This window comes from Ovis aries, chromosome 19 (assembly GCF_016772045.2).
Source record: "Ovis aries strain OAR_USU_Benz2616 breed Rambouillet chromosome 19, ARS-UI_Ramb_v3.0, whole genome shotgun sequence".
Taxonomy (NCBI): Eukaryota; Metazoa; Chordata; class Mammalia; order Artiodactyla; family Bovidae; genus Ovis; species Ovis aries.
The window spans coordinates 51,008,608-51,029,730 of NC_056072.1; the positions used below are offsets into that span (position 1 = coordinate 51,008,608).

Sequence of the window (21,123 nt, forward strand, 5' to 3'; positions counted from 1 at the left end):
CGCCCTAGAGCCAATAGGCTCCGCCTTTGCGTGCTGCGTCCTGACGTAAGCGACGCGCATGGCGCAGTGACGATATCGGTGAGTTTATATTCGCGCGGCCCAGAAGGCAGAGGCCTCTGCGGCGCCGTCCTCGGAGACACGCGGCTTTTCCACGCTTAGCCATGGCCGACTATCTGATTAGCGGGGGCACATCTTACGTGCCGGACGACGGGCTCACGGCACAGCAGCTGTTCAACTGCGGGGACGGCCTCACCTACAAGTGCGGGCCTCGCGGGCTCACCTGGGCCAGGAGAGGGGCGGCGCGCTTGGGAGGCCGGGTGGGGCCTCCATTGAGCCCGCTTAGGTTGGGCGTGGGGGGAGGGCTCCAGAAATTCCCCACCGGTATCTAAGGTTTGGTTTGACAGGTCTGAAGCGGGCGGGATGGAGACGGCATCTTGATAGCGCCTGGGATTTCCAGCCTAGGAACTCCGTTCTCTGGGCACATGGACTTGTCAGTTTGCCAGGGGTGCTGATGACAGCTGGTGGCAGAAAGGGTCCCCTGTCTCCATCTCTCCCTTGTTCTCTACCTCTGCCTTGCTTGTGATATTCGGTTTAGGTCATTGCCCTTTCTGCTCAAATGCCTTCAGAGATGATCTGTGAGGATGGCATCGCAGGCTGCCGTAAGCCTAACCCTTATTCCCAATTCCTCTCCCATAGTGACTTTCTCATTCTCCCCGGGTACATCGACTTTACTGCAGACCAAGTGGTGAGTATGGACAGGAGCAGGATCCCGAGTGTCAGGGTTGGATAAGGTGCTGCTGTCCCCTCTCGGCTACCTCAGTAGACTGTGTTTGGTGGTGGATGCCTATGGAAGGGTTTTACTGGCATGCAGGTCATACAGCGCACCTGTTTTGTGGGGAACATGGTACTGCCTTGAGGTATATGAAGTGCTGTTGCACATTAGTCGGTTTTATTTCTTTAGGACCTGACCTCTGCTCTGACTAAAAAGATCACTCTGAAGACCCCACTGGTTTCCTCACCCATGGACACAGTCACAGAGGCTGGGATGGCCATAGCAATGGCGGTGAGCACTATGGTGTAAGGGCAGAAGCAGGGGCCACATCTATTTTTCCCAGAGGCATACAATCATGACACAGTTTTTTGGTCACTTTTTCCCTGTTTTCTTTCTGTGTATCCTGCAGCTTACGGGTGGTATTGGCTTCATTCATCACAATTGTACACCAGAATTCCAGGCCAATGAAGTTCGGAAAGTGAAGGTCAGAAGGGCGAGGATCATGATCATGAGTTCCTGGGAATTTCAAGGTGGTGGAGTGGGGGGTGGGGATGGGTCATTTATTCTCCTCACTTTTTTTTCACTGTGGGGGTTCATTTCCTGAGGAGGAGCCTGAGACTTTGTGTCTTACAGCTGCAGAAGAGGAGCACGTGGACAGTGCCTACAGTCCACTCATGTTTCCTAGCTCTGGGCTTGAAGTGTTTATGTGATTGTGATTTGATCCTGTGGCACTGCCAAAGGGGGAGTTGGCACACATCCCAGGCTTCAGACCAAGAGCTTGATGAAAATGGTTCAGAAGTACCTTTTTTCACCACCCCTTCCAGAAATATGAGCAGGGATTCATCACAGACCCTGTGGTCCTCAGTCCCAGGGATCGCGTGAGGGATGTCTTTGAAGCCAAGGCCCGGCATGGCTTCTGTGGTATCCCCATCACTGACACAGGCCGGATGGGAAGCCACCTGGTGGGCATCATCTCCTCAAGGGACATTGATTTTCTCAAGGAGGAGGAGCATGATCGTCTTTTGGGAGAGGTGGGTAACAACACATCCAAACCCGGATAGCCCAGGCTAAAGATTAGAAGGCTTCTACTCTGTTGCCCAAATGGCATCTCTGAGGGCACTGGTGTTCAGGAAGGATGAATGCCCAAGTTTCTGACCCTTTAATAGGACTCCTGCATCCCTTCCCCACCAAAGGCTTTGAATCTGCCAAACTGTTTGCAGGCATACCCCAGTTTTTTGCCACTCCCAGAGGGGCCCAGTGCTCAAGGACCAACTTAAGCCTCCTCTTGTCATTGCTTTGGTATGGCTCTTTTTCTGTAATATGCTCCATGTACCTGGTGTTGTTTCTACTAAATTCTCTCTCTTGCCAATAGATAGACTGTTGTGTTTACTTGACGAGGGTAGGCTGGATGCAGGTGTCTAAATATGGTGGTGTTTGGAACCTCACCCTTGAGTTAGGGCAAGGTCTGTTGGGAGGCCTGATCCCTTATTTCCCTTCTCACAACTCTCCTCTCTCATAGATAATGACAAAGAGGGAAGACTTGGTGGTAGCCCCTGCAGGCATCACATTGAAGGAGGCAAATGAAATTCTGCAACGTAGCAAGAAGGGTGAGTCCTCGAGGTAGGAAGGGTTTAGGAACCAAAGACCAATGTCCTGATTTTTGTCTTGCCTACCCTCAGGAAAGTTACCCATTGTAAATGAAAATGATGAGCTGGTGGCCATCATTGCCCGGACAGACCTGAAGAAAAACCGAGATTACCCACTGGCCTCCAAAGATGCCAAGAAGCAGCTGCTGTGTGGAGCAGCCATTGGCACTCATGAGGATGACAAGTATCGGCTAGACTTGCTGTCCCAGGCCGGTGTGGACGTAGTGGTTTTGGTGAGCTGCGGCACAGGCAAAGTGGGGTGGTAGGAGCAGCTGCCGTACCACAGTCTCACTGGGGCTACATTTCTATCCCAGGACTCTTCCCAAGGAAACTCCATCTTCCAGATCAACATGATCAAGTACATCAAAGAGAAATATCCCAGTCTCCAAGTCATCGGAGGCAATGGTGAGACAAGAGGGGGCACTGAAGAATGTGGGGTGAGAGTTGGGGAGCTAGGTCCCATGTAGACCTTCACATGAGCCTTTCCCTGTTCCTCCCTACAGTGGTCACAGCTGCTCAGGCCAAGAACCTCATTGATGCTGGCGTAGATGCCCTGCGGGTGGGAATGGGCAGCGGCTCCATCTGCATCACTCAGGAAGGTAAGAAGATGCTTTGGCAAGGGCCTCAAAGACCAGGCTTTAGCAGGGCCCTTAGCCCCACATGCCTCAGAGCCAAGTACTCTTTCAGGAGCTACACTGAGTCCTCCAGTAGGGGCAGCCCCAGGGCCACACAGGCCCCTTGGATGGGTAACAGCAAGAAAAGCTCTCGTCCTCTACCTGCCACTTCCCCTGCCTGGCCTCCCTGCTCCTGCTCCGTGCCCTCTCTAAACTCTGGTCTGTTTGTTTTATTTAGTGGCTCCCAAGATCCCTCCAGACATAAAGTCCCACAGCCCCAAATGCCCTTCTACTGTCACGGGCTGCTATAGTAAGTCCGGCCCGGCCCACTGGCCCAGCCCAGCTGCCCACTGCCCGGCTGCTTGGTTGACTGTAGCTGTAGCTCCCGGGGTTTGTGGTGCTGACGGGTGGGCAAGGCAAACTAAATGACAGACCATGGTTTTGGGAGCTGCTCAAGAACACAGCTCCCTCCTCTTTTGGGGTGTTTGTAGGGCAGGCCCTTCTCCAGGTAGGCCCTGCTCTGCCCACATCTCCTGCAGTAGGCACAGCTTCAGGACCAACTCTGGGCTTCTGTTTCCACACGACCACTGCCCTGATCTTGCCTGAGCAGCCCACTATGCAGGGAGCAAGGGGTGGGTCTCTCGGTACTAACTGCACGGTGACCCCTACCCCATCTGATACCAGTTGGGTGGGGCTTTCCCGGCTGCTGACTGCATGTGCCTGAGGCTGCTCTGGGCCATGCACACATGCACGCGCACACGCCAAGGGTGAGTGGAGGCCATCACAGCTATTTGTACTATTTAAGACAGATGGGGCAGCAGCCATCCCAGACAAGACTCTTCTCAACCAGGCTGCTGCAGGTGGAGCTGAGAGCTCCTGGATGCTGATTTGTGGTACCAGAGCCTCTTGCCTGTCCCCACTAACTCCAGCCCTCCATTTGTTCCTCCATGTCTCAACAGTGCTGGCTTGCGGGCGGCCCCAAGCAACAGCTGTTTACAAGGTGTCAGAATATGCGCGGCGTTTTGGTGTTCCTGTGATCGCTGACGGAGGAATCCAAAATGTGGGCCATATTGCCAAAGCTTTGGCCCTTGGAGCCTCCACAGGTGAGACCCAACACTCAGAAAGCCTGGTGGGACTCCTTTCCTAATGCCATGCAGGGCCTTCCCCCAGCACTCCTTCTGTCCATAGTTATGATGGGCTCCCTCCTGGCTGCTACCACTGAGGCCCCTGGTGAGTACTTCTTCTCTGATGGAATCCGGCTAAAGAAATACCGTGGAATGGGTTCTCTCGATGCCATGGACAAGCATCTCAGCAGCCAGAACCGATACTTCAGGTGGGACAGGCAGGTCAGTTACCCCATGCTAATCTTGCACCAGCATCATCCATGTTTTGACTTTGCCCGTGTTTTCCTGCCTCTCCCTGCAGTGAAGCAGACAAAATCAAGGTGGCCCAGGGGGTGTCTGGGGCTGTTCAGGATAAAGGATCCATCCACAAATTTGTTCCCTACCTGATTGCTGGCATCCAGCACTCCTGCCAGGATATTGGTGCTAAGAGTCTGACCCAAGTCCGGTAAGCTTAGGGAGCTGGGACCGTGGATAGAGGGGCTGGCCCAGGGCCAGCTGTCCACATCTGACATCTGCCCCTCTTCAGAGCCATGATGTATTCTGGGGAGCTCAAGTTTGAGAAGAGAACATCCTCAGCCCAGGTGGAAGGTGGTGTCCACAGCCTCCATTCGTAAGTGGCAATCCTCTCTACTCCTCTGTCCTTGGGATATAAGTCTCTCCCCTGCCTCCATCCTCTTGCTCTCATTTCACAGCTGGTTCTTCTGCCAACAGGTATGAGAAGCGTCTTTTCTGAAAAGGGATTATACAGCACACCCCATCGATTTTTCAATAAAAGTTTGAAAAAAAGTGATGCCTGATCTTTGAAGTCAACAAGCAGGTCGGGCTCTGCAGCTGCTGCTGTCACAGACACACAAACACACAATACTGTCCTTCCACAGAGAGCCTCTGGCCTTGAGATAAGGATGCTTTAAGGAGCTGGAAGTGGGGGTTGCTAACTAGATTCAAAAAGCTCCTCCTATGAGGTTGCAAAGAGTTGGACATGACTGAGCGATTTCACTTTCATGCATTGGAGAAGGAAATGGCAACCCACTCCAGTGTTCTTGCCTGGAGAATCCCAGGGACGGGGGAGCCTGGTGGGCTGCCATCTATGGGGTCGCACAGAGTCGGACATGACTAAAGTGACTCAGCAGCAGCAGGGTAGCTCAAAAGGCAGTTCAGACCAGCTCTAGCCCCCAAGAGTTTGGTCTCACACTGAGAATCTGACTGTGGGTATTTACAAAGGGTCATGGAAAAGTGCATGGGGTTTTGGACTGGCATCCACAGGACCTCCTGCTAGCCCAAAGTTCGGCCACATGGGACCAGGTTTAGACCCACATACTCTGAACCTTCCCTGATGGCTTAGTTGGTAAAGAGTCTGCCTGCAATGTGGAAGATGCAGTTTCTATCCCTGGGTGGGGAAGATCCCCTGGAGAAGGAAATGACAACCCGCTCCAGTATTCTTGCCTGGAGAATTCCATGGACAGAGGAGCCTGGTGGGCTGCAGTCCATGGGGTCACAAAGAGTTGGACACAACCAAGTGACTACTTTAACTTTTCACGTATTTGGAGGAAGCACAGAGGTCCCCTCAAATCTGTATGTGAGCAAGTAGACAGACCTACAGTTTAGAACAGGTGCCTATATTGCCCCCTGGCCTCTCAGAGGCCAAGCCATGACCCTCTGGTTCCTTCACAAACCCCTCCAAGAACCCATTGAGACAACAGCTCCTGGCCAGCAACACAGCTAGTAGAAAATCAGACAAGGGGCTTAAATTAGTAATTTGCTGGTAAGCAAAACAAATCTTACAGTGCGAAAGGGGAGGGGCTAGTGAAAGCTCAGGGCACCGCTGCATTCTGCAGAAGGTGACAAGGCCCTCCTGGACAAGTCAGGTTAAGTTTCGGTGGTTCATTCTGCAGACTGGGCCTGAGATGTGAGTGCAGCCCCTCCAGGTGGGGGAATGAGAGCAGCTCCTGTCACTCGGCCTTCATGACAGAGGAAGTTGAAAGTGGCACAGGCATTGGGCTGCAATGAGAAAGCTAGCGTCAGCTGGCCCAGGGCTCGGCCTGGGCTCCCCTCCAAGTCCCCCAGTCCCGGACGTACTGTGTCCTGCACCTCCACCGCGATGCCCCTCTGCCTCATGGCTCGCAGCACGTGGGGCTGCAGCCGCTCAGTCCGGTCTCCGGTGCCCACCACAACAATCTCTAGGAAAGGATAGGCTCGGCTAGTCTACAAGCAGCTCGGTCGAGAGGGTGCCTTTCTGGGCTCAGCACTTCAGCCCTCCCCTCCATCAATACCTATCCTGGGCTCCAGCATCCAAAAGAGAGAGAAGCTTTCCTCGGTGATGTCCTGGTAGGAACCTACCTGTGTGGGGAGAGGGCAAGATAAATGTAAGCCCACGTAGGTGTTCCCAGAAACCCTCTACCTGCTCCAGAGTGGGATGAAAGAAATGCCAGGTTTGCTAGGGACAGGCAGGCCCGTGACTCCGGCTCTCGGTTTCCTCACTGTAGGGAGGCGCTCACGTTCCACTGCACCACCGACTGTGGGAGGAGCGCGCAGGGTCCAAACACGCGATTCCCGTTGACCACGAAGCCGCGGCTGCTGTAGCTGTCGATGTACATGGCGAGGGGGGACTCGCGCTGCAGTAGTGAGATACGCGTCCGTTGATACAGCTCGTCATCCGCCGGCGTGAGCCGATGTCCCCGCCGCGGGGCCCTGCAGAAAGGTACTGTCAGGGGGCCGGGAATGGCCGGCCGTGGGGCGGATGGTCAGGGACACCGCGTCCGGGCTCACCATGGCAGCTCCGCGGGCGGACAGCGAAGCGCAGGTCGCGCGCGGTACAGGTTCCGAAGCACAAACGCTGCGGCCATGGCGGACCGGCGCGCAGGGAGGCTGGCGCAGGGTCAACGGGGTCGCGGCGTCCCCCAGCCCAGCGCGGCTCTAGCGCCCCCAGCGTCGCGGAGGACACCGCGCGGCTCGGCCGGCCCAGCGCGGGAGAAGGGAGGGAGCGGGCCAGGGGCCTCCGTCCCAGGGGGCCGCGTCCCCCAGCGCGGCTCCGGTGTCAGCACCTGCCATCCTCCCCGCCCCGGGCGCCCGCAGGCCGCCCTGGGAGAGCCGGACACCTGGAGGCGCGGCCGGCCGCAGGGCACTGCCTGGCCCCCAGCTCTCAGCCATTACGCTGGGCTCCCAGGGCCGGGGGAGGGCGGCCGAGCACCTGTTGGAGTCGCGCACACCTGGCCTGGGCGTGGCGCCCGCCCACAACCCCCCAGCCTCTAATCCCGGCTTTAGAGCTTCGGGTTCCGAGGGCGGGGCGGGCAGCTCAGGTTTCCGTCGCTCGCCCCCCGAGTCCCGCCCCTCCCTAACCGTCACCCGCGCGACCGTTGGCGTCGCGGCCGCGAGTCGCACGGGGCGTGGCTGCGCCTGGATTGGCCTCTCCGGAGCCCGAGGGGGTGTGGCTGGGGGTTTCGCCTTAAAATGGCTCCAACGCTGCAGCCGGAGCAAGCGGAAGGGGACGCGTTGGTGGGGAACTTCAAGCTGGTCGTTGCGACTACCGGGCCAGACCGGACCGGATGGTGAAGTAGACAGCGGCTGGAGCCTCGCCCTGTTGTCGCGCACTTCGCTCGCGCTCCGAGAATCCCGTGACCTGCGTTTTGAGCCGAATCAGAAGGCCTACTGGCGTGAGAATCGCTGGCACCCGCGCAGGTTCCAGCATCTCCGCGCGACCACAGTGTTTTGGCCTTAGGGGCACGTTGCCGCATCTCCTACCCGCAGGGCCGGGCAGGCGGGAGGCTCGGCACAACCGAGGACGGTCGCAGTGGGTTTCCGGGATTCCTGGCGCTGCAGTTCGGGCCCACTGGGCGTCTAGCGCTCCGGGTACTGGCAGCGTCACCGGACAAAGGGCCCTGGGTGCGGGGGAGTCCCCGAGGAGGGTTTACTTCCTCTCCGACCCCACGGGCGCGCTTCCCTCTTGGCCTGATCCCGACGCCCGACCCACCGCCGTCACTACAGTGGGCCCTGACGGCATGGGACCAACATGGCTAACTGTACCCTGCGGATCTAATCCGAATCGAGACCTGGTCCGAGGGAAGGCCCCCCACCACACCTGTTGTTTGGGGGCCTAGGTGAGCGGCTTTTTCCCATTCGTCTTGGTTTCACCGTCTACTCCTGGGTCCGCCTCCTGGGATAGCAATGGTGGGTTTTGATTTCCCTAGGGAGAAGGATAATCCTCTCAAACCGCCCTCCCACCCTCCCTGCCCCGCCATGGCTGGACAGCGGGCAACGGAATCCCAAAAGCAGCTGTTGTCTCCAGAGCATTCCAGCTGCGCTTGGATTTCGTTCCCTGCTCTCCTGCCTGAGCAGCGTCCTGACTGAGGTGGGGTTGGCTAGCCCCTGACCCCCAGACATACTTTATTGGGTCGCTCTGGTTTCCGTCTCTTTCTCAGGTGTGCCCTCAGGCTGGACGTGACAGGAGTAGACGTCAGAGAACCGAGGCGGTGGCCACCTTTGGAGCCCGAGATAGCACTGGCAAGGGAGGGAGGACCCAGGGCCTCCGGATAGGGCTGCAATGGAGGTGAGTCCCACAGGGCCGCCTCAGCCCGCAGCTCGCTAAAGATAGCCCTTCACTTCCTGGGGTAAAACCACCCTCAACGGTCTTAATGCACTTAGAGTAGCTGAAGTCCCCAGCTTGGCCTCCAGACCCCCAGTCCTGTTAGCAGCCATCCCCTGGTCTTGCTCGTGAGGCATGGAAAGCGCTTTGGAATGACACGATCACTCCCGTTGAGTGGGCACCCAAGAAGCCATCGGGAATGTCGTGTCCGCCCAGTGCTCTTTCGGAGCTTCCCAGCGGGGCCTTGCAGCCCTAGCCCAGAAGGGGTTCTTGCCAAGCTTTTCCTGCACCTAGGTTCCTCTGTATTCTGAGCTCTGTTTACTCACTGCTCTGGGGCAGAGATCGGGGGTGGTCAGTGCTCTGCTGCACAGTGCTCTAGTGTCTCACGTTCCATCCCTATTAAGAAAAGAGAGAGCAAGGGTTACGTGAAGACATTGAGCAGCCCTGACGGGAAGGAGGCGAGAGTTGGTAGAGGAATTGGACGCTCAGAGAACTGTCCTTCAGCTGGGTCTTTTCAGGTCACATTGTTTATCTGACCCGCAATGGCTGGCAGTCTAAACCAGGAAATGGGAGGGTCCTTGTTACAGTACAGTAGGTTAAAGGAGAAGCATTAAAGCCTTCTGGAAACTATTATGATGGTTCTAATTATTCAAGATCCAAGAGAAGAAAACCAGCAATTCTATCAGAGTGGACACATGAGGAGTAAAAGACAACCCCTATCTCAAAGGAGGGAATGCTTGCAAATAACCTGAAACTAAAGACCTCAAATTCCCTTTAAAAATGTCTTTTTTCAGTAGGTCATGAGCGTGGCTTTTACGCTGCCTGCCCCCTTTCAGAATCCACTTGTAGCTTGAGGTGTTTAGACCATGTGTGCTTAGACACTTGTCGTGCCCGACTCTTTGTGACCCCATGGACTGTGGCCCGCCAGCTCCGCTGTCCATGGGGACTCTACGCAAGAAAACGAGCGGGTTGCTATTAACTTCTCCATTGATCATGTGTACATGGAGGAAATGAAACGTTATACAAATACATAAATGTAAGAGAGACAACCCTGCCTCGGCCCCACCGGATTGTGTAGATTCTTTCCCTTATTGCTACTGCGGGCAACAGCGAGAGAGCCCTAAGTCCTGAGTAGACCCCGAGATTTCTTACCCTAGTCCTGACCAGTCAGGTGGACCACGCGGCGGGTAGGGCTGGGGCCAGGGAGCGAAAGCAACTGTCCACTGTCCACTCAGGAGTCCCTGCCCGTTCCCCCGCTCCAACCAATTGGCCTTCCCGGAAATCCCGCCTCGACGTTTTGCTTCCGGTCCCGCCTGCCCCTTCCGGTAGCCATGCGCCTCGGGGTAGAGGAGACCCTGGGAGCCCTGAACTCGGCCTTGGGGCCTGGCGGCCCAGTATGGTTCAAGGAGACGCACGCCCGCCACCTGCGTGCCCGAGACTTCTTGGCACCGCGCCGCGCACTGCAGGCGCGCTTTGGGGACGACCAGGTAGGCGCGTGCATGGAGGGGACGTGGGCCGGAGACAGGTGGGAGCGCAGCGGCCCGCTCACCTTCCTGGCTTTCCGCAGGTGCCTGAGGGCGTGGTTCACGCCATCGTTGGCCTACAGGGTCCGGGCGTGGCCCCGGTGCTGTGCTGCGCGCCGACCCCCGCGGGGCTGGCGCTTCAGCTGCAGCGGTCCGCTGTCTTCGAGCGTGTGCTCTGTTCCGTGGCCGCCTATGCCGCGCCCGCCGCCCCCACCGGCCCTACCCCGCGCGTCGTCCTGCACTGCCCGGCGCTGCGCGGCAGCCCCAGCACCCTCCGCCTGAGCCAGCTCCGTGCCGTGCTCGTGGCGGACCACCTGGCGCGAATTCTGCAAGCTCACAAGTGAGTGAGGGCGCGGGCCCAAAACGAAGGTGCGCAATGGCTTCGGGCGGCAGCAGTCCGCGCTGGTGCGCGTGGGATCGGAGCGAGCTGAGCCAGGTACTCAGGCTCAGCGGCCGTCTCGCTTCGCAGGGTGAGTGTGCGCCGAGTCCCCGCTGTGCGGGACCCGCACATGCCGACCTTTCTGCGGCAGCTGCGGGTGGACTGGCCCGAGGTCTCAGAGAAACCCTCGACCGAAGCCCTAAGGAATCGCGCGATTGCAGAGCTCTCCCCTGCCCGTGAGGCTGGAGCCCTGCCCCCTGGCACCCTGGGTCGAGTGTGCCTGAAGGAACTGATGGAGGAGCGGGGACGCACAGCTGGCTATGACCCCAGTGTGGACAGCTGTCTGGGTAGGCCCGGGATCCGAGGGGCCGGAATGTCGGGACGCCGCCACCCCCGCACTCCCCGGCCGGCCTCAGCCGTGTGTTCTCTCCCCAGTGACGGAGGATCTGCTCTCTCTGCTGGCCGAGCTGCAGGAGGCTGTGCAGGCTGGTGCCGAGGGCAGCTCCCTAGGCCTGGTTAGTGACTGCCGCCCCACCCTGGTATGCTTCTGGCAAACCAGGTGTAGTGTGTCCCCCACAGTGACTGTCCTGCCCTACAGGCTGCGGCCCCAGATGCGGGCGCAGATAGCTATGTGGTCCTACACGTAGTGAGCTGTGAGGAGGAGTTCCAGCAGCAAAAGTTGGACCTGCTTTGGTGGAAGCTGGATCATCAGGCTCCTCTCACACAGGTAGGTTAGTGATGGTAACCTCCCCACAGCAACCTCAGAGGACTCCTTGAAACCTACTTGTTAGCTGATGGGTCCAGAAGGTGACACCTGACCTTTAGGGGGACCTTAGGCACATGCAGCAGGTGCTAGGAGAGGGCTCTGGACTTGAGACAGAGGGCTTAAGGTCGGAAGCTGGGGGGAGTCCAGGAACACATTTAGGTTCTTGGGAGGGTATCATCAGCAGCTGACCCCTGCTGTCTTCCTAACAGAAGCACCTGGTCTGTGGCCCAGTGAAAGTGACTGGTGCGCCCAGCACCCTGACTGCCCCCGAATACTACGAGTGAGTGAGGCTGGAAGGCAGGCCACCGAGCCAGGCCAGTGGAGGTGGGGGGACCCTGTCTACCAGTCCTTTTCTCATTCTCTTCTCAATGCAGGCTCCGGCACGCCCAGGTGTGCAAGGTGTCATCACTGAAGCATGGCAAGGACCTGGAACAAGGTACACCTGGGAGACCCTGCTTGTGCTTCCGGTAGGGGGGGTCATTTGCACACATGCCCCTTGTTGTCTGCCTGCCGAGACTGACTGATCCGTACTCTCAGACCCAGCCTGGATGGAAATCTTCAGGGTTCTGTCTGTGGCGACCATTAAATTTGAGATGCTCAGCACAGCCCCCCAGAGTCAGGTGAGCCTGGGCATATCTTGCTGGACCGGGGCTGGGGGTTGGAGTTGGGGGACAGGGTGTGCAGTGGCGCTCCTCCCTGTGCAGCTGTGCCTTTATTCCTCAGCTTCTCCTGGCCCTGGCTGACAGCAGCATTTCCACCAAGGGCAGCAAAAGTGGCACCTTTGTCATGTATAACTGCGCACGTCTCGCCACCCTCTTTGAGGGTTACACGTGCAGCGTGGAACAAGGTCTGTACCCCACCTTCCCGCCTGTGAGCAGTCTAGACTTCTCCCTGCTGCGTGATGAGGTGAGCGCCCCTCCTGGGTAGCTGGCATGTGTAGGAAGCTCAGGCCTTTCCCTCCCAGCGCCCTTCTCCCCCACAGGGTGAGTGGTTGCTACTCTTCAACAGCATCCTCCCCTTCCCAGACCTGCTGAGGCAGACAGCAGCCCTGCCCCTGCCCTGCCCCACCCCAGGGCTTCACGTTGCTGCGCGCACAGAGACGGTGAGGACGGAGGAGCAGGACGCTCTGCACACACTGTTCTTTATTCTGATCTGGGGACAAAAGGCGGGGGGGGGGGGGGGGGGGGGCGGCGCCAGGGACTCAGTTTGGTCTCTGTCTCTAGGTATGCAAGTTCCTGGTCCAGCTCAGCATGGACTTCAGCTCATACTATAACCGGGTACACATCCTAGGGGTAAGTGCACAGCAAAGGGCAGATGGGGGCGGGTGGTGCAGGGAAAGCAAAGGATGAGACCCGCAGCCTCCGCCTCTCCTCCAGGAGCCTCGGCCGCACCTGTTCGGTCAGATGTTTGCCCGTCTGCAGCTTCTGCGGGCCGTGCGAGACGTGCTCCACACTGGGCTGGCCATGCTGGGTCTCCCTCCGCTGAGTCACATTTAAGGCCAAGGAGGCCTTAGGGTCCAGGAATGTCCACAAAGTCAGCAACTGAAAGGGTGCGGTGGGGGGAGGATCTGGATTTTTTTTTTTTTAACGATCTGGAGCCAAAATAAATTGTTTGTGTGACAAGGTTTTGTCCCCTGGCAGGGAGTGGGGCGTATTCTTGGTCTGTCCAGGTGGCATCCTACTCACCTTCAGCTCCTGCTCTGAAGTCAGGAACCCGCGGCTGCCTCTTCCTCCCCTCTGGGCACACCAGGCATGGGCACAGACAGTCACTTTGTCTGTGAGCAGGCCCCACGCCCAGTGTGCCGGCCACCGCGGGATGTCTTAGTCGTACCAGTTGTAGACCTCAAGGCCCTGGCCCCCCAGAGCACAACGGTGGCCAAACTCTGGGCTCACGGGCCAGCAGTCCATGTCGGCCACATCTGCTACGTGGTACACTGTGCTATTCATAAAGGTGGGTTCACCGTGCCCCAAACGCCAGAAGGTCAGCCGTTGGTCGATGGAGGCGGAGACCATGAGGCTGGGACTTAAGATCTTGAGGCCTGTCACGTGGGCAGCGTGGGCACAGGGGACGGAGTACTCCTCCAGCACTTGCAGCTGGGGCAGCAGCTCGGCAGCCCCCACAGCCTCCTCCAGCTCCGGCATCTCCACGGCAAGCACAAAGACGTGGAGGGAGCCGTCCTCGCTGCCACTGGCCACAAGGTGGCCCTCACGGGTGGGCAGGGTGTGCAAGCTATTGACGCCACAGCTGTGAGCCTGCACAGTCAGGCAGGGGCTGCCCAGCTCTGGAGAAAGAGGAGAGGACAGTTGTCAGGACCCAGCCCGACACACGGCTGAGTGCATGTGGGGCGGGGCGGCAGCCACAGTTGCAGTGTAGCTACTCACGGCAGGGCAGCCCAGGGTCCACTGCAGCCTCCAGGGCAGGGGAGCCTTGGTCCAGCAAGGTGGTGAGGTCCCAGAAGGCCAAGCTGCCGTCAGTAGCTGCGCTGCACAGGAACAGCCTCCTGGAGACCAGAGAGCAGCTGGGTGAGGGGGATGGGAAGCAACAGGAGCGCCCCCAGCCCATGTGGGACCGCCACGCAGTCCCTCTCACCGTCGCTGATTGGGAGCCTCGTGTGTGAAGGCGTGCACCTTGAGGACACAGCGCTTGTGGTGGAAGGTTTCAGCCAGCAGCTGCAGTCGCCGCCCAGAGTCCTGCAAGAGGAAGAGCCTGGGGGCGGGGGGTAGTCCAGCTCAGAAGCCACTCTGAACATCTCTACACCCTTTCCTTTGCCTCCTGGCTCCTTGGGTCCTATACACTAAGATGCCCCAGCCCCTGCGCCACCGACCAGTATTGGTTTGTGACCTGTTAGGAACCAGACCAGGAAACAGGAGGTGAACAGCAGGCAAAACCAGAACTATCTCCTCCCCATCCATTGCCCCCACCCACTGGAAAAATGAACTGGCCCCTGGTGCCAAAAAGGTTGGGGACCAGTCCTTTACACTCACCTCACTGCCCCATCACTACAGGCAGCAGCCACAAGCGGGCCAAGGCCAGGCCGGTCCAGCTCACACACAGCTAGGGACATGTACCTGCAGGGATAGACATCACTCAGAGCCTGGCCTTGCATGCCCAGCCCTCGCTGCTGTCGGGCAGTGCGCCTCACCTGGTCTCAGGGTCCACCTTGACCATCCGGTGCCGGTGCCGCTGCCGGTCCCAGTATTCATCTAGCCGGTGTGATGAAAGGTGCATGACGTGGCAGGCAAGACGGCTTGGGGGGCTGGGGTCTGGGGTGACCATGATTGTGAAGCAGTGCATCTCAGCCCTGCCCCCCGCGGACACCACATGGGCGGTCAGGCCTGGCTGAGGATCCTGAGGGCCACCCGGGGTGCCAACACCCCACACAGCCACCGCACGCACCGAAGAGATGTGGTTACAGACCGCTGTAAGCGCGTGGGCTGAGCCCGTGGCCGTGGGGAGCGCCAGGACACAGACGGTGGTGTCCTCGCTGCACGTGATCACGATGTCGATCAGGCCAGGGCCCTCACTGCCGGGCTCGACAGGCTCGCCAGGCTCCGGGTGGTCAGGCTGCAGGAAGCTGGGCACCCCAGACTCAGGCCCCAGGCTGATGCTGCCCACACGCTTTACACAAGTGATCTCCCGGCCGTGCAGGCTCTCCCGGAGAATCACATGTGGCCGCGTGCAGCCACCCAGAGCCCGGTAGAGCATCACATCGCCATCCTTGAGGTAGGCGAAGGCCATCGCTGCCTCAGTGTCAGAGAAGGCCCAGGAGCGGTGCCCTCCACCACAATTGATGACATGCAGCTTCTCATGCGACCGGGGGCTCCACACCACGAACTCATTGGCGTGGAAACCCAGGATGACCATGCTCCCGTCAGCCACCATACGGACCCCAGCCACCCAGTTCATCCCCCGACAGGGCTTTTGCCTTAGCACTGGCTGGAGCTGCCCGCCTCGCACAAAGAGCTGGTAGTAGGAACCGTCACGCCCTGTGGTGTACACGTAGCCACCGTGGCAGGTGACCGAGGTCACACCCTGTTTCCCGTGCAGAGAAGGGAGGGTGGACACAGGGCCCCACTCAGCCAAGGAGGGCTCCCCCTCACCACTGCCTGCTCCGGGCGCTGAGGTAATCGCCCCAACCTTGCTCACCACCCCAAGATCCTTGAGCAGCTCTGGTCGGGAGGGGTAGAGCAACACGGAGCCCCGGCGGTCCCCACACACCAGGAAGTCACCTGGGGGGAGGAAGGCACTGCACGTGTGCCACCTCTGCTTGCTTGGAGGCAGGAGGTAGCGGCAACGTTCCTTGACGAAGATGGCCTTGCCAGAAGGCGCTGCAGAGACCTCCAGGCAAGCCACCACGCCACCAGGGCCCGAGGCCAGCAACAGAAGCTCCTCATAGCCTCTCAAGGCCCAGCTCAGGCTGTGCACCTTCCCTGGGAACAGGGTCAGGTCCACAGCTGCAGTCGGAGTGTTGATGGGGACAACCTTGACGCGCCCTTCCCCGTTGGCCAGGGCACACAGTCCGAAGCCCTCGGGACCAGGGGCTGCCTCCAGGAGGCAGTAGGACTGAAAGCGCATGTCCTCCAGCAGCTGCTCCCAGCACTTGACCTCGAGGTCATACAGGTACAGGGCCCCTGTGTCGGTCACGGCCAGTACTCGCCACGAGCCCGCCAGCGTCACGGCCTTGAGGACACCTGGCCTGCTGTGAGACTTGAAGGAGAGCGCGAAGACCCCCGAACCCGGGTGCCCACGCCCTACCAGGTGCCACAGCCGGATGCCTGAGTCATCACCCCCAGTGATCACCCAGGCCTGCCGCTCATGGGCCGCTAGGGCTCGGATCCCACGGCCCTGGTGGCCCCGGAAGGCCTGAAGGATTTCGCCTTCATGGCTCCACACCAAGCAGACGCAGTCTTCTCCTGCACTGATAAGGTAATTCTCGAGGAGCTTGACCTGCCAGACACGGGCGCTGTGCCCAAAGCAGTGCCCAATATTCTGGACCCGGCCCCCAGGAACCCGCAGGTCACCCACCTTCCAGATGCGAACGCTTCGATCCTCGGAAGCTGTGGCCAATAAGCCCTTGCTTTCTAGGTAAGACATGCTGAAGATGACTCCCACGTGCCCACTGACCCGTCGGTCAGGGGCTACGGGCTTATCATCTTTTAGAGCAGCTGCTGGGTACCAGACCAGGAGCTGATTGGAAACAGCGCCAGCCACTACGGTCAGCTCCTTCCAGGTGTCTCCGATCAGACATGCCGAGGAGAGGGTGCACCTGTCTGTGCAGGGCACATCCTGCAGGCTGCACCCTACCACAGGGTCATAGAGCACCACCGAGTTGTGGCCCAGGGCCAAGGCAATGTTCCCCTCGAGCCAACGGGCATCCCAGATCCAATCAGACATGTTCCACAGGCCAGAGCGCCACAGCTCCCGGAAGCGGCCCTGTCCCCAGCTAATTTTCACAATTCGGAGGCCCTTGCTGCCAAACGCCGCCACCATGACCTCTGAGTCAAGGTCTCTGTTGGGTTCTGGTCGCACTCGGAATCCATGGATAAGATAGTGGCCAAGCAGGTTCTGCACTCGCTTCATCATCCGCAGATGTCCACCGAAATCCAAGGTGTATACCAGGACATCTGGCCCCTCACCTGGACAGAGGCGAAGAGCCACATCAGAACCCCTCCTCTAATTCTCATGGGCCAAGAAGAGACAGGGAGCAAGGGAACTGCTCAGCAGGTAGCTTATGAATGTATTAGGTCACTCAATCCTGCAGGCTTGGGCTTGCTCTCAGAGCTTGATCTCAGGTTCAGTTGTATTCTCAGCGCTCTCTGAGCCCCCTGTCAGTTACCATGACACTCAGCTCAACCATGAATTCGTCAAACTCCCATCTCCTCCTCATCCCACCGAACTTCTCATGCTTCAGACCAGAATCCTCAGTTTTAGTCCTCAAATCCTTGGCCTCACTGACCTTCTTCACACTAACTCCTCCCCCAGGGAACAGGCACACTGATAAGTCAAGCCTTCCAACTTCGGGCCACAGCAGAACCCCTCCTGATTTCCAGGAGCTTCTCTCTATCTCAGAAGATGAGAGCACATTCAGTAACAGTGGGGCGAGGCAGCCCGCAGTTTGGAAGCAGACACCCCTGTGAGCCTCAGCTGCCGCCTGGCTGCCCTGCAGGCATGTTCATCTACTAGCTCATCCTCAAGTTTGCTCCCTGCTCCTCACCCCAATGACCTAATACTACTGTCCTCTGCCCAACCCCAGCCCCAAACTGGGAAGCCCACCTCTTTATCTCCAAGTTCTAGAGATTTCACTTTCTAAAGAGCTTGCAAATCCAATCAACCACAGTGACTCTGGTCCAGGACATCACCTCTTAGCTAGAGATGACAGTGGCAATCCCTCACGCTATTCCCAGCCTGCAATCTCAATCTTTTGACATTCAATAAACACTCATTTGAGAGATTCCTGGCATTCCAGTGGTTAGGACTTGGAACTTTCACTGCTGGGGCCTCGGTTTCATCCCTCATTGGGGAACTAAGATCTTGCAAGCAGTGTGGTCCAGGCAAAAAAAAAAAAAAGTGGTTTTTTTTTTTTTTAAATAAACACTGATTATAAACCAGACAATGAACAATATGCTGGAGTAGTGAATAAAACCCTGCTTCTGTGGATTAGGCAGATGTTAAACACTATCACACAACAGATAGCAAAAAAAAAAAAAAAAAAAACAAACCCACACGAAAAGAAGCTCAACATCACTGTCAGAGAAAAATGCAATTCGAGACTACAATGAGGTATCACTACACCAGTCAGAATAGTCACCATCAAAAAGTTTTACAAACGGAACCCCCTGGCGATCCAGCAATTATGACTCTCTGCTCTCAATGCCGAGGGCCTGAGTTCAATCCCTGGTCTGGGCTGGGCACTAAGAGCCCACATGCCAGAGGGTGCAATCAGAAAGCTTTTCAAGATACAAATGAGCTTGCTTACAAAACAGAAACAGACTGACAAGTTTCAGAAACCAACTTATGGATACTGAGGGGGAAACATGGTAGTTGCTGAAGGGGAAATGTGGTAGGCGAGGGATAAATTAGGAGTTTGGCATTAACATATACACACTACTATATAAAAAACAGGTAATCAACAGGACCTACTGTATATAGCACAGTCTGTTCCTAAGACCTGACACAGCCAAATAAATATTTAAGCTCTAGAACAGTATCATACAGGTACACTACATAGTTATCGTTTTGATATGTTCCAGGAAAGAACTACATAGGTTGCTTTCAGAATGTAAAACGAGGGAGGGACTTCCCCAGTGTTTCAGTGGCTAAGACTGCGCTCCCCATGCAGGGGGGTTTGATCCCTGGTCAGGGAACTATATCCCACAAGCTGCAATGAAGACCAAACACTCTGTGCGCTGCAGCCAAATTTTAAAAAAAAGAATACAAAATGGGAAAGTCTACTCTACTGGTTCTCAACAGAGGGACACTTTCCCTCCGGAAGACATGTGGCAATGTCTGAGGACATTTTAGGTTGTTACAACTGGGAGCTGTGTGTGCTACTGGCATCTAGTGGAGGCTAAGGGTGTAGGTACATCCTACAATGTAGACAGCCCTTCACACAAAGCGTGATATGATCCAACGAATCAAAAGTGCTGAGACCGGGAAACCCTGGTCTAATCTAACCAGACTGGGTGACTGCCAGGGGGAGCCGACTTGAGAACGTAACATTTAGGTGAGGCAATCAAGGATCAGCAGTTGTTAGTCAAAGGAAGAGCAGGCAGGAGGGAGAGGGCTTGAATCTTTCTTGCCAGAGGAAACATCAATTTTGAGGCCCCTGAGATGAGTGCGAGCTTTGGGGAACATGGCTAGAACAGGAAACAAAAGGTTCAAGGATGAGCTCGAGAGAATGTTACTGAGGCGGTTGGGGAGGCATAGCTGCATGGCCTCAAATGATGGCAATAACGGTAGAAAAAGACACACACACGCTGCATGTATTAAGCGCAGCATCAACCAGGCTGGCTTGGGGGGTGAGAGAGGCAGGTTCTCGGGCTTGGGCCCCTGCGTGGCTGATGTTCCCACGCCTGAGCTCGAACACCAGCAAGAGGATTCCAATTTGTAGGCCCTTGTGCACTTGAGCCTGGCACTCAGATGAGAACAGGGCTGGGAATTCAGGCTATAGGTTCACAGGGGTCGGATTTGAGAAGTGTCAATAGCAAAGTCACTTTGGAAATAATGGAAGTAGGTGAATTCACTTTAAAAGCTTACTAAACTAAATTTCACAAGCCATTTCCCTGCTTAAAACTTTTCAGTGGGGCTTCACCAATGGGGCTTTGTGGCCCTAGGGATAAGTCAGATCCACGGCTGAAATGGACTGGTCTCTGCTCATTGGTCCGGCCTCTTCACCTAGACAAGCCCTTCCACTCTGCCTGCTAAATCCCCCCAAGAATTGCCTCTTTTCCATAAAGTGGCAAATTCTGTCTTAAATCCTGTCTTCCCCGAGTTTACTCTTCTGGTTCTTCAGTTTTCTGCCTACCTATTTCCTCCTCCAGGAGCCTTAGGAGTTTAGCTCATGGTAGGAACCTTGGGCTCCCAGAGCCTTCACAGCAAATCAAAACTGGGTCATCCCCCGCCCTCATCTCCCACCCCCATACATCCACCCCTCTTAGGACTGGGAGCAGCTCACTCAAGGCTTGCCAGCCAGTGCCCTGCCTTGCGACCCTTATTAAACTCTGCAGCTCTAACATAGGTCACTAGTAGTAGCTTCCAATCGGACTCCACCGATCCATGGGGCTCTGTCGCCTTGGGTCCCTGTCCTCTGCTACCCGAGCCAACCCTCCTCAGAAGAGGCACTGACACGGATTTCCTGGACCCCAACCATCTCGGGAAGGGCCTCAGCCTCCGCCTCCCCGAGCACGGGCCTACTCAGAAAGGTCTCATCCTCGGGTTTCCCGCGACTCCACGCTGCTGAGGCTCTTCATCCCCATCTAGGGAAGAGCATCACCCGCCCCTCTCTCGCACTCGAGAGGCCACACCCCCTTCTGAGCTTGGCCCACCCCCAAAAGGCCACGCCCCAGACCCTGGGCCCGCCCAGGGGGGCTTCATCACGGAGCTCCCCCCGCATCCTGGCTGGAACGATGAAGCCCCCGCCCGACTCGTCCACAAGTGTCTCTTATTCCCTTCCCCCGCCCCCACGCCGACCGCGTTTCCCTGCACCTTTCTGCCGCCCGCAGCCGCCCTCTCCGCATCCCCTGCAGTTTCTGAAAGGCCTCGGGAACCACCGCAGCTCTGTTTCCTGGGCTCCTCAGGCTGCGCTTCAGCCCCGCCATGCCGTGGGTTCCCGCCCGCCGCCCGTCCTCCTCCTACTCGGGGCATCCCTTTGTTCTTGAGGCCCCTCCCCAGGCGAGCGTTCGGTTTCTTCTCCGCTAGCGCGCGCCTCGAACCACAACTCACCCGCCAACAGCCGCTCCCCCACGCACTCCAGACCCGTTACCGGGAGGAGTATGAGCTCTGAGGTTGCCCGCGGCCAAACGTAGTCCTCGTGAGCGTCCATGGCGGTCCCCCGAGCCCCTGCAGCTGCCACGGCCAAGAAAGGAGCAGAGCTCTCGCGAGACGAGCCTTCCCGCGTGCTGCTGCGCTGCAGCTCTACGGCGCCCGTAGCAACAGGTAGCAGAGGCAGGGGCGGCCGCCGCCTAGGTCCAATGACGACCGCCCTCCGCCCCATGCCGTCCG

The 21,123-nt window shown here is 57.6% G+C and overlaps 4 protein-coding genes and 1 non-coding gene across 9 annotated transcripts; 3 read left to right on the top strand and 2 right to left on the bottom strand.

The window, feature by feature from the left end:
* The first annotated feature begins 114 nt into the window (after positions 1-114).
* IMPDH2 (inosine monophosphate dehydrogenase 2) lies at positions 115-4,992 on the top strand. Of its 2 annotated transcripts, XM_012100075.5 has the most exons (15): positions 115-259; positions 697-745; positions 962-1,063; positions 1,182-1,256; positions 1,597-1,803; positions 2,292-2,379; positions 2,452-2,651; positions 2,733-2,823; positions 2,922-3,017; positions 3,271-3,342; positions 3,992-4,135; positions 4,221-4,365; positions 4,458-4,601; positions 4,683-4,766; positions 4,868-4,992. In XM_012100075.5, exons 1-15 carry the CDS (start codon positions 162-164, stop codon positions 4,887-4,889), a joined length of 1,617 nt encoding a protein of 538 aa, XP_011955465.1. In that variant the 5' UTR covers positions 115-161; the 3' UTR covers positions 4,890-4,992. The 2 variants fall into 2 exon arrangements, with proteins under 2 accessions (XP_011955465.1, XP_004018523.1); XM_004018474.6 differs by lacking the exon at positions 3,271-3,342.
* Positions 4,993-5,899: 907 nt separating this feature from the next.
* Positions 5,900-7,024, bottom strand: NDUFAF3 (NADH:ubiquinone oxidoreductase complex assembly factor 3). Its single transcript, XM_004018476.5, has 5 exons — positions 6,923-7,024; positions 6,652-6,844; positions 6,427-6,493; positions 6,233-6,333; positions 5,900-6,154 (listed from the first exon to the last, which is right to left on the bottom strand). Exons 1-5 carry the CDS (start codon positions 6,997-6,999, stop codon positions 6,038-6,040), a joined length of 555 nt encoding a protein of 184 aa, XP_004018525.1. The 5' UTR covers positions 7,000-7,024; the 3' UTR covers positions 5,900-6,037.
* Positions 7,025-8,391: 1,367 nt separating this feature from the next.
* MIR191 (microRNA mir-191) lies at positions 8,392-8,482 on the top strand. Its single transcript, NR_107952.1, has one exon. It is a non-coding gene; the product is annotated as a microRNA mir-191 (primary transcript).
* A 1,580-nt stretch (positions 8,483-10,062) lies between these two features.
* Positions 10,063-13,027, top strand: DALRD3 (DALR anticodon binding domain containing 3). Of its 2 annotated transcripts, XM_042236239.1 has the most exons (12): positions 10,063-10,222; positions 10,303-10,598; positions 10,728-10,984; positions 11,073-11,152; positions 11,236-11,364; positions 11,613-11,683; positions 11,778-11,839; positions 11,941-12,023; positions 12,127-12,309; positions 12,386-12,505; positions 12,627-12,695; positions 12,780-13,027. In XM_042236239.1, the coding sequence occupies exons 1-12, from the start codon at positions 10,067-10,069 to the stop codon at positions 12,897-12,899; spliced, it is 1,626 nt and encodes a 541-aa protein (XP_042092173.1). In that variant the 5' UTR covers positions 10,063-10,066; the 3' UTR covers positions 12,900-13,027. The 2 variants fall into 2 exon arrangements, 1 of the variants encoding a protein (XP_042092173.1); XR_006057079.2 differs by lacking the exon at positions 12,780-13,027 and having other exon boundaries at positions 12,429-12,505; positions 12,627-12,656.
* On the bottom strand, positions 12,528-21,059 carry WDR6 (WD repeat domain 6). 3 transcript variants are annotated; one of them, XR_009597450.1, is made up of 7 exons: positions 20,845-21,059; positions 14,546-17,039; positions 14,388-14,471; positions 13,993-14,109; positions 13,785-13,903; positions 13,089-13,684; positions 12,528-12,944 (listed from the first exon to the last, which is right to left on the bottom strand). XR_009597450.1 is itself a non-coding variant. In XM_060402544.1 (6 exons), the coding sequence occupies exons 1-6, from the start codon at positions 20,942-20,944 to the stop codon at positions 13,224-13,226; spliced, it is 3,375 nt and encodes a 1,124-aa protein (XP_060258527.1). In that variant the 5' UTR covers positions 20,945-21,059; the 3' UTR covers positions 12,528-13,223. The 3 variants fall into 3 exon arrangements, 1 of the variants encoding a protein (XP_060258527.1); XR_009597451.1 differs by having other exon boundaries at positions 12,528-12,994; XM_060402544.1 differs by having other exon boundaries at positions 12,528-13,684.
* Positions 21,060-21,123: the final 64 nt, after the last annotated feature.

Coding starts and splice junctions, on each gene's coding strand:
- IMPDH2 (XM_012100075.5), top strand. CDS start 162: ATGGCCGACTATCTGATTAGCGGGGGCACATCTTACGTGCCGGACGAC. Junction 260..696: donor GGGGACGGCCTCACCTACAA/GTGCGGGCCTCG, acceptor CCTCTCCCATAG/TGACTTTCTCATTCTCCCCG. Junction 2,380..2,451: donor TCTGCAACGTAGCAAGAAGG/GTGAGTCCTCGA, acceptor GCCTACCCTCAG/GAAAGTTACCCATTGTAAAT.
- NDUFAF3 (XM_004018476.5), bottom strand. CDS start 6,999: ATGGCCGCAGCGTTTGTGCTTCGGAACCTGTACCGCGCGCGACCTGCG. Junction 6,845..6,922: donor CCGCCCGCGGAGCTGCCATG/GTGAGCCCGGAC, acceptor ACCTTTCTGCAG/GGCCCCGCGGCGGGGACATC. Junction 6,494..6,651: donor AGTCGGTGGTGCAGTGGAAC/GTGAGCGCCTCC, acceptor CTCCCCACACAG/GTAGGTTCCTACCAGGACAT.
- DALRD3 (XM_042236239.1), top strand. CDS start 10,067: ATGCGCCTCGGGGTAGAGGAGACCCTGGGAGCCCTGAACTCGGCCTTG. Junction 10,223..10,302: donor CGCGCTTTGGGGACGACCAG/GTAGGCGCGTGC, acceptor GGCTTTCCGCAG/GTGCCTGAGGGCGTGGTTCA. Junction 11,153..11,235: donor AGGGCAGCTCCCTAGGCCTG/GTTAGTGACTGC, acceptor CCTGCCCTACAG/GCTGCGGCCCCAGATGCGGG.
- WDR6 (XM_060402544.1), bottom strand. CDS start 20,944: ATGGACGCTCACGAGGACTACGTTTGGCCGCGGGCAACCTCAGAGCTC. Junction 13,904..13,992: donor GAGGCTCCCAATCAGCGACG/GTGAGAGGGACT, acceptor TCTGGTCTCCAG/GAGGCTGTTCCTGTGCAGCG. Junction 13,685..13,784: donor GGACCCTGGGCTGCCCTGCC/GTGAGTAGCTAC, acceptor CTCTTTCTCCAG/AGCTGGGCAGCCCCTGCCTG.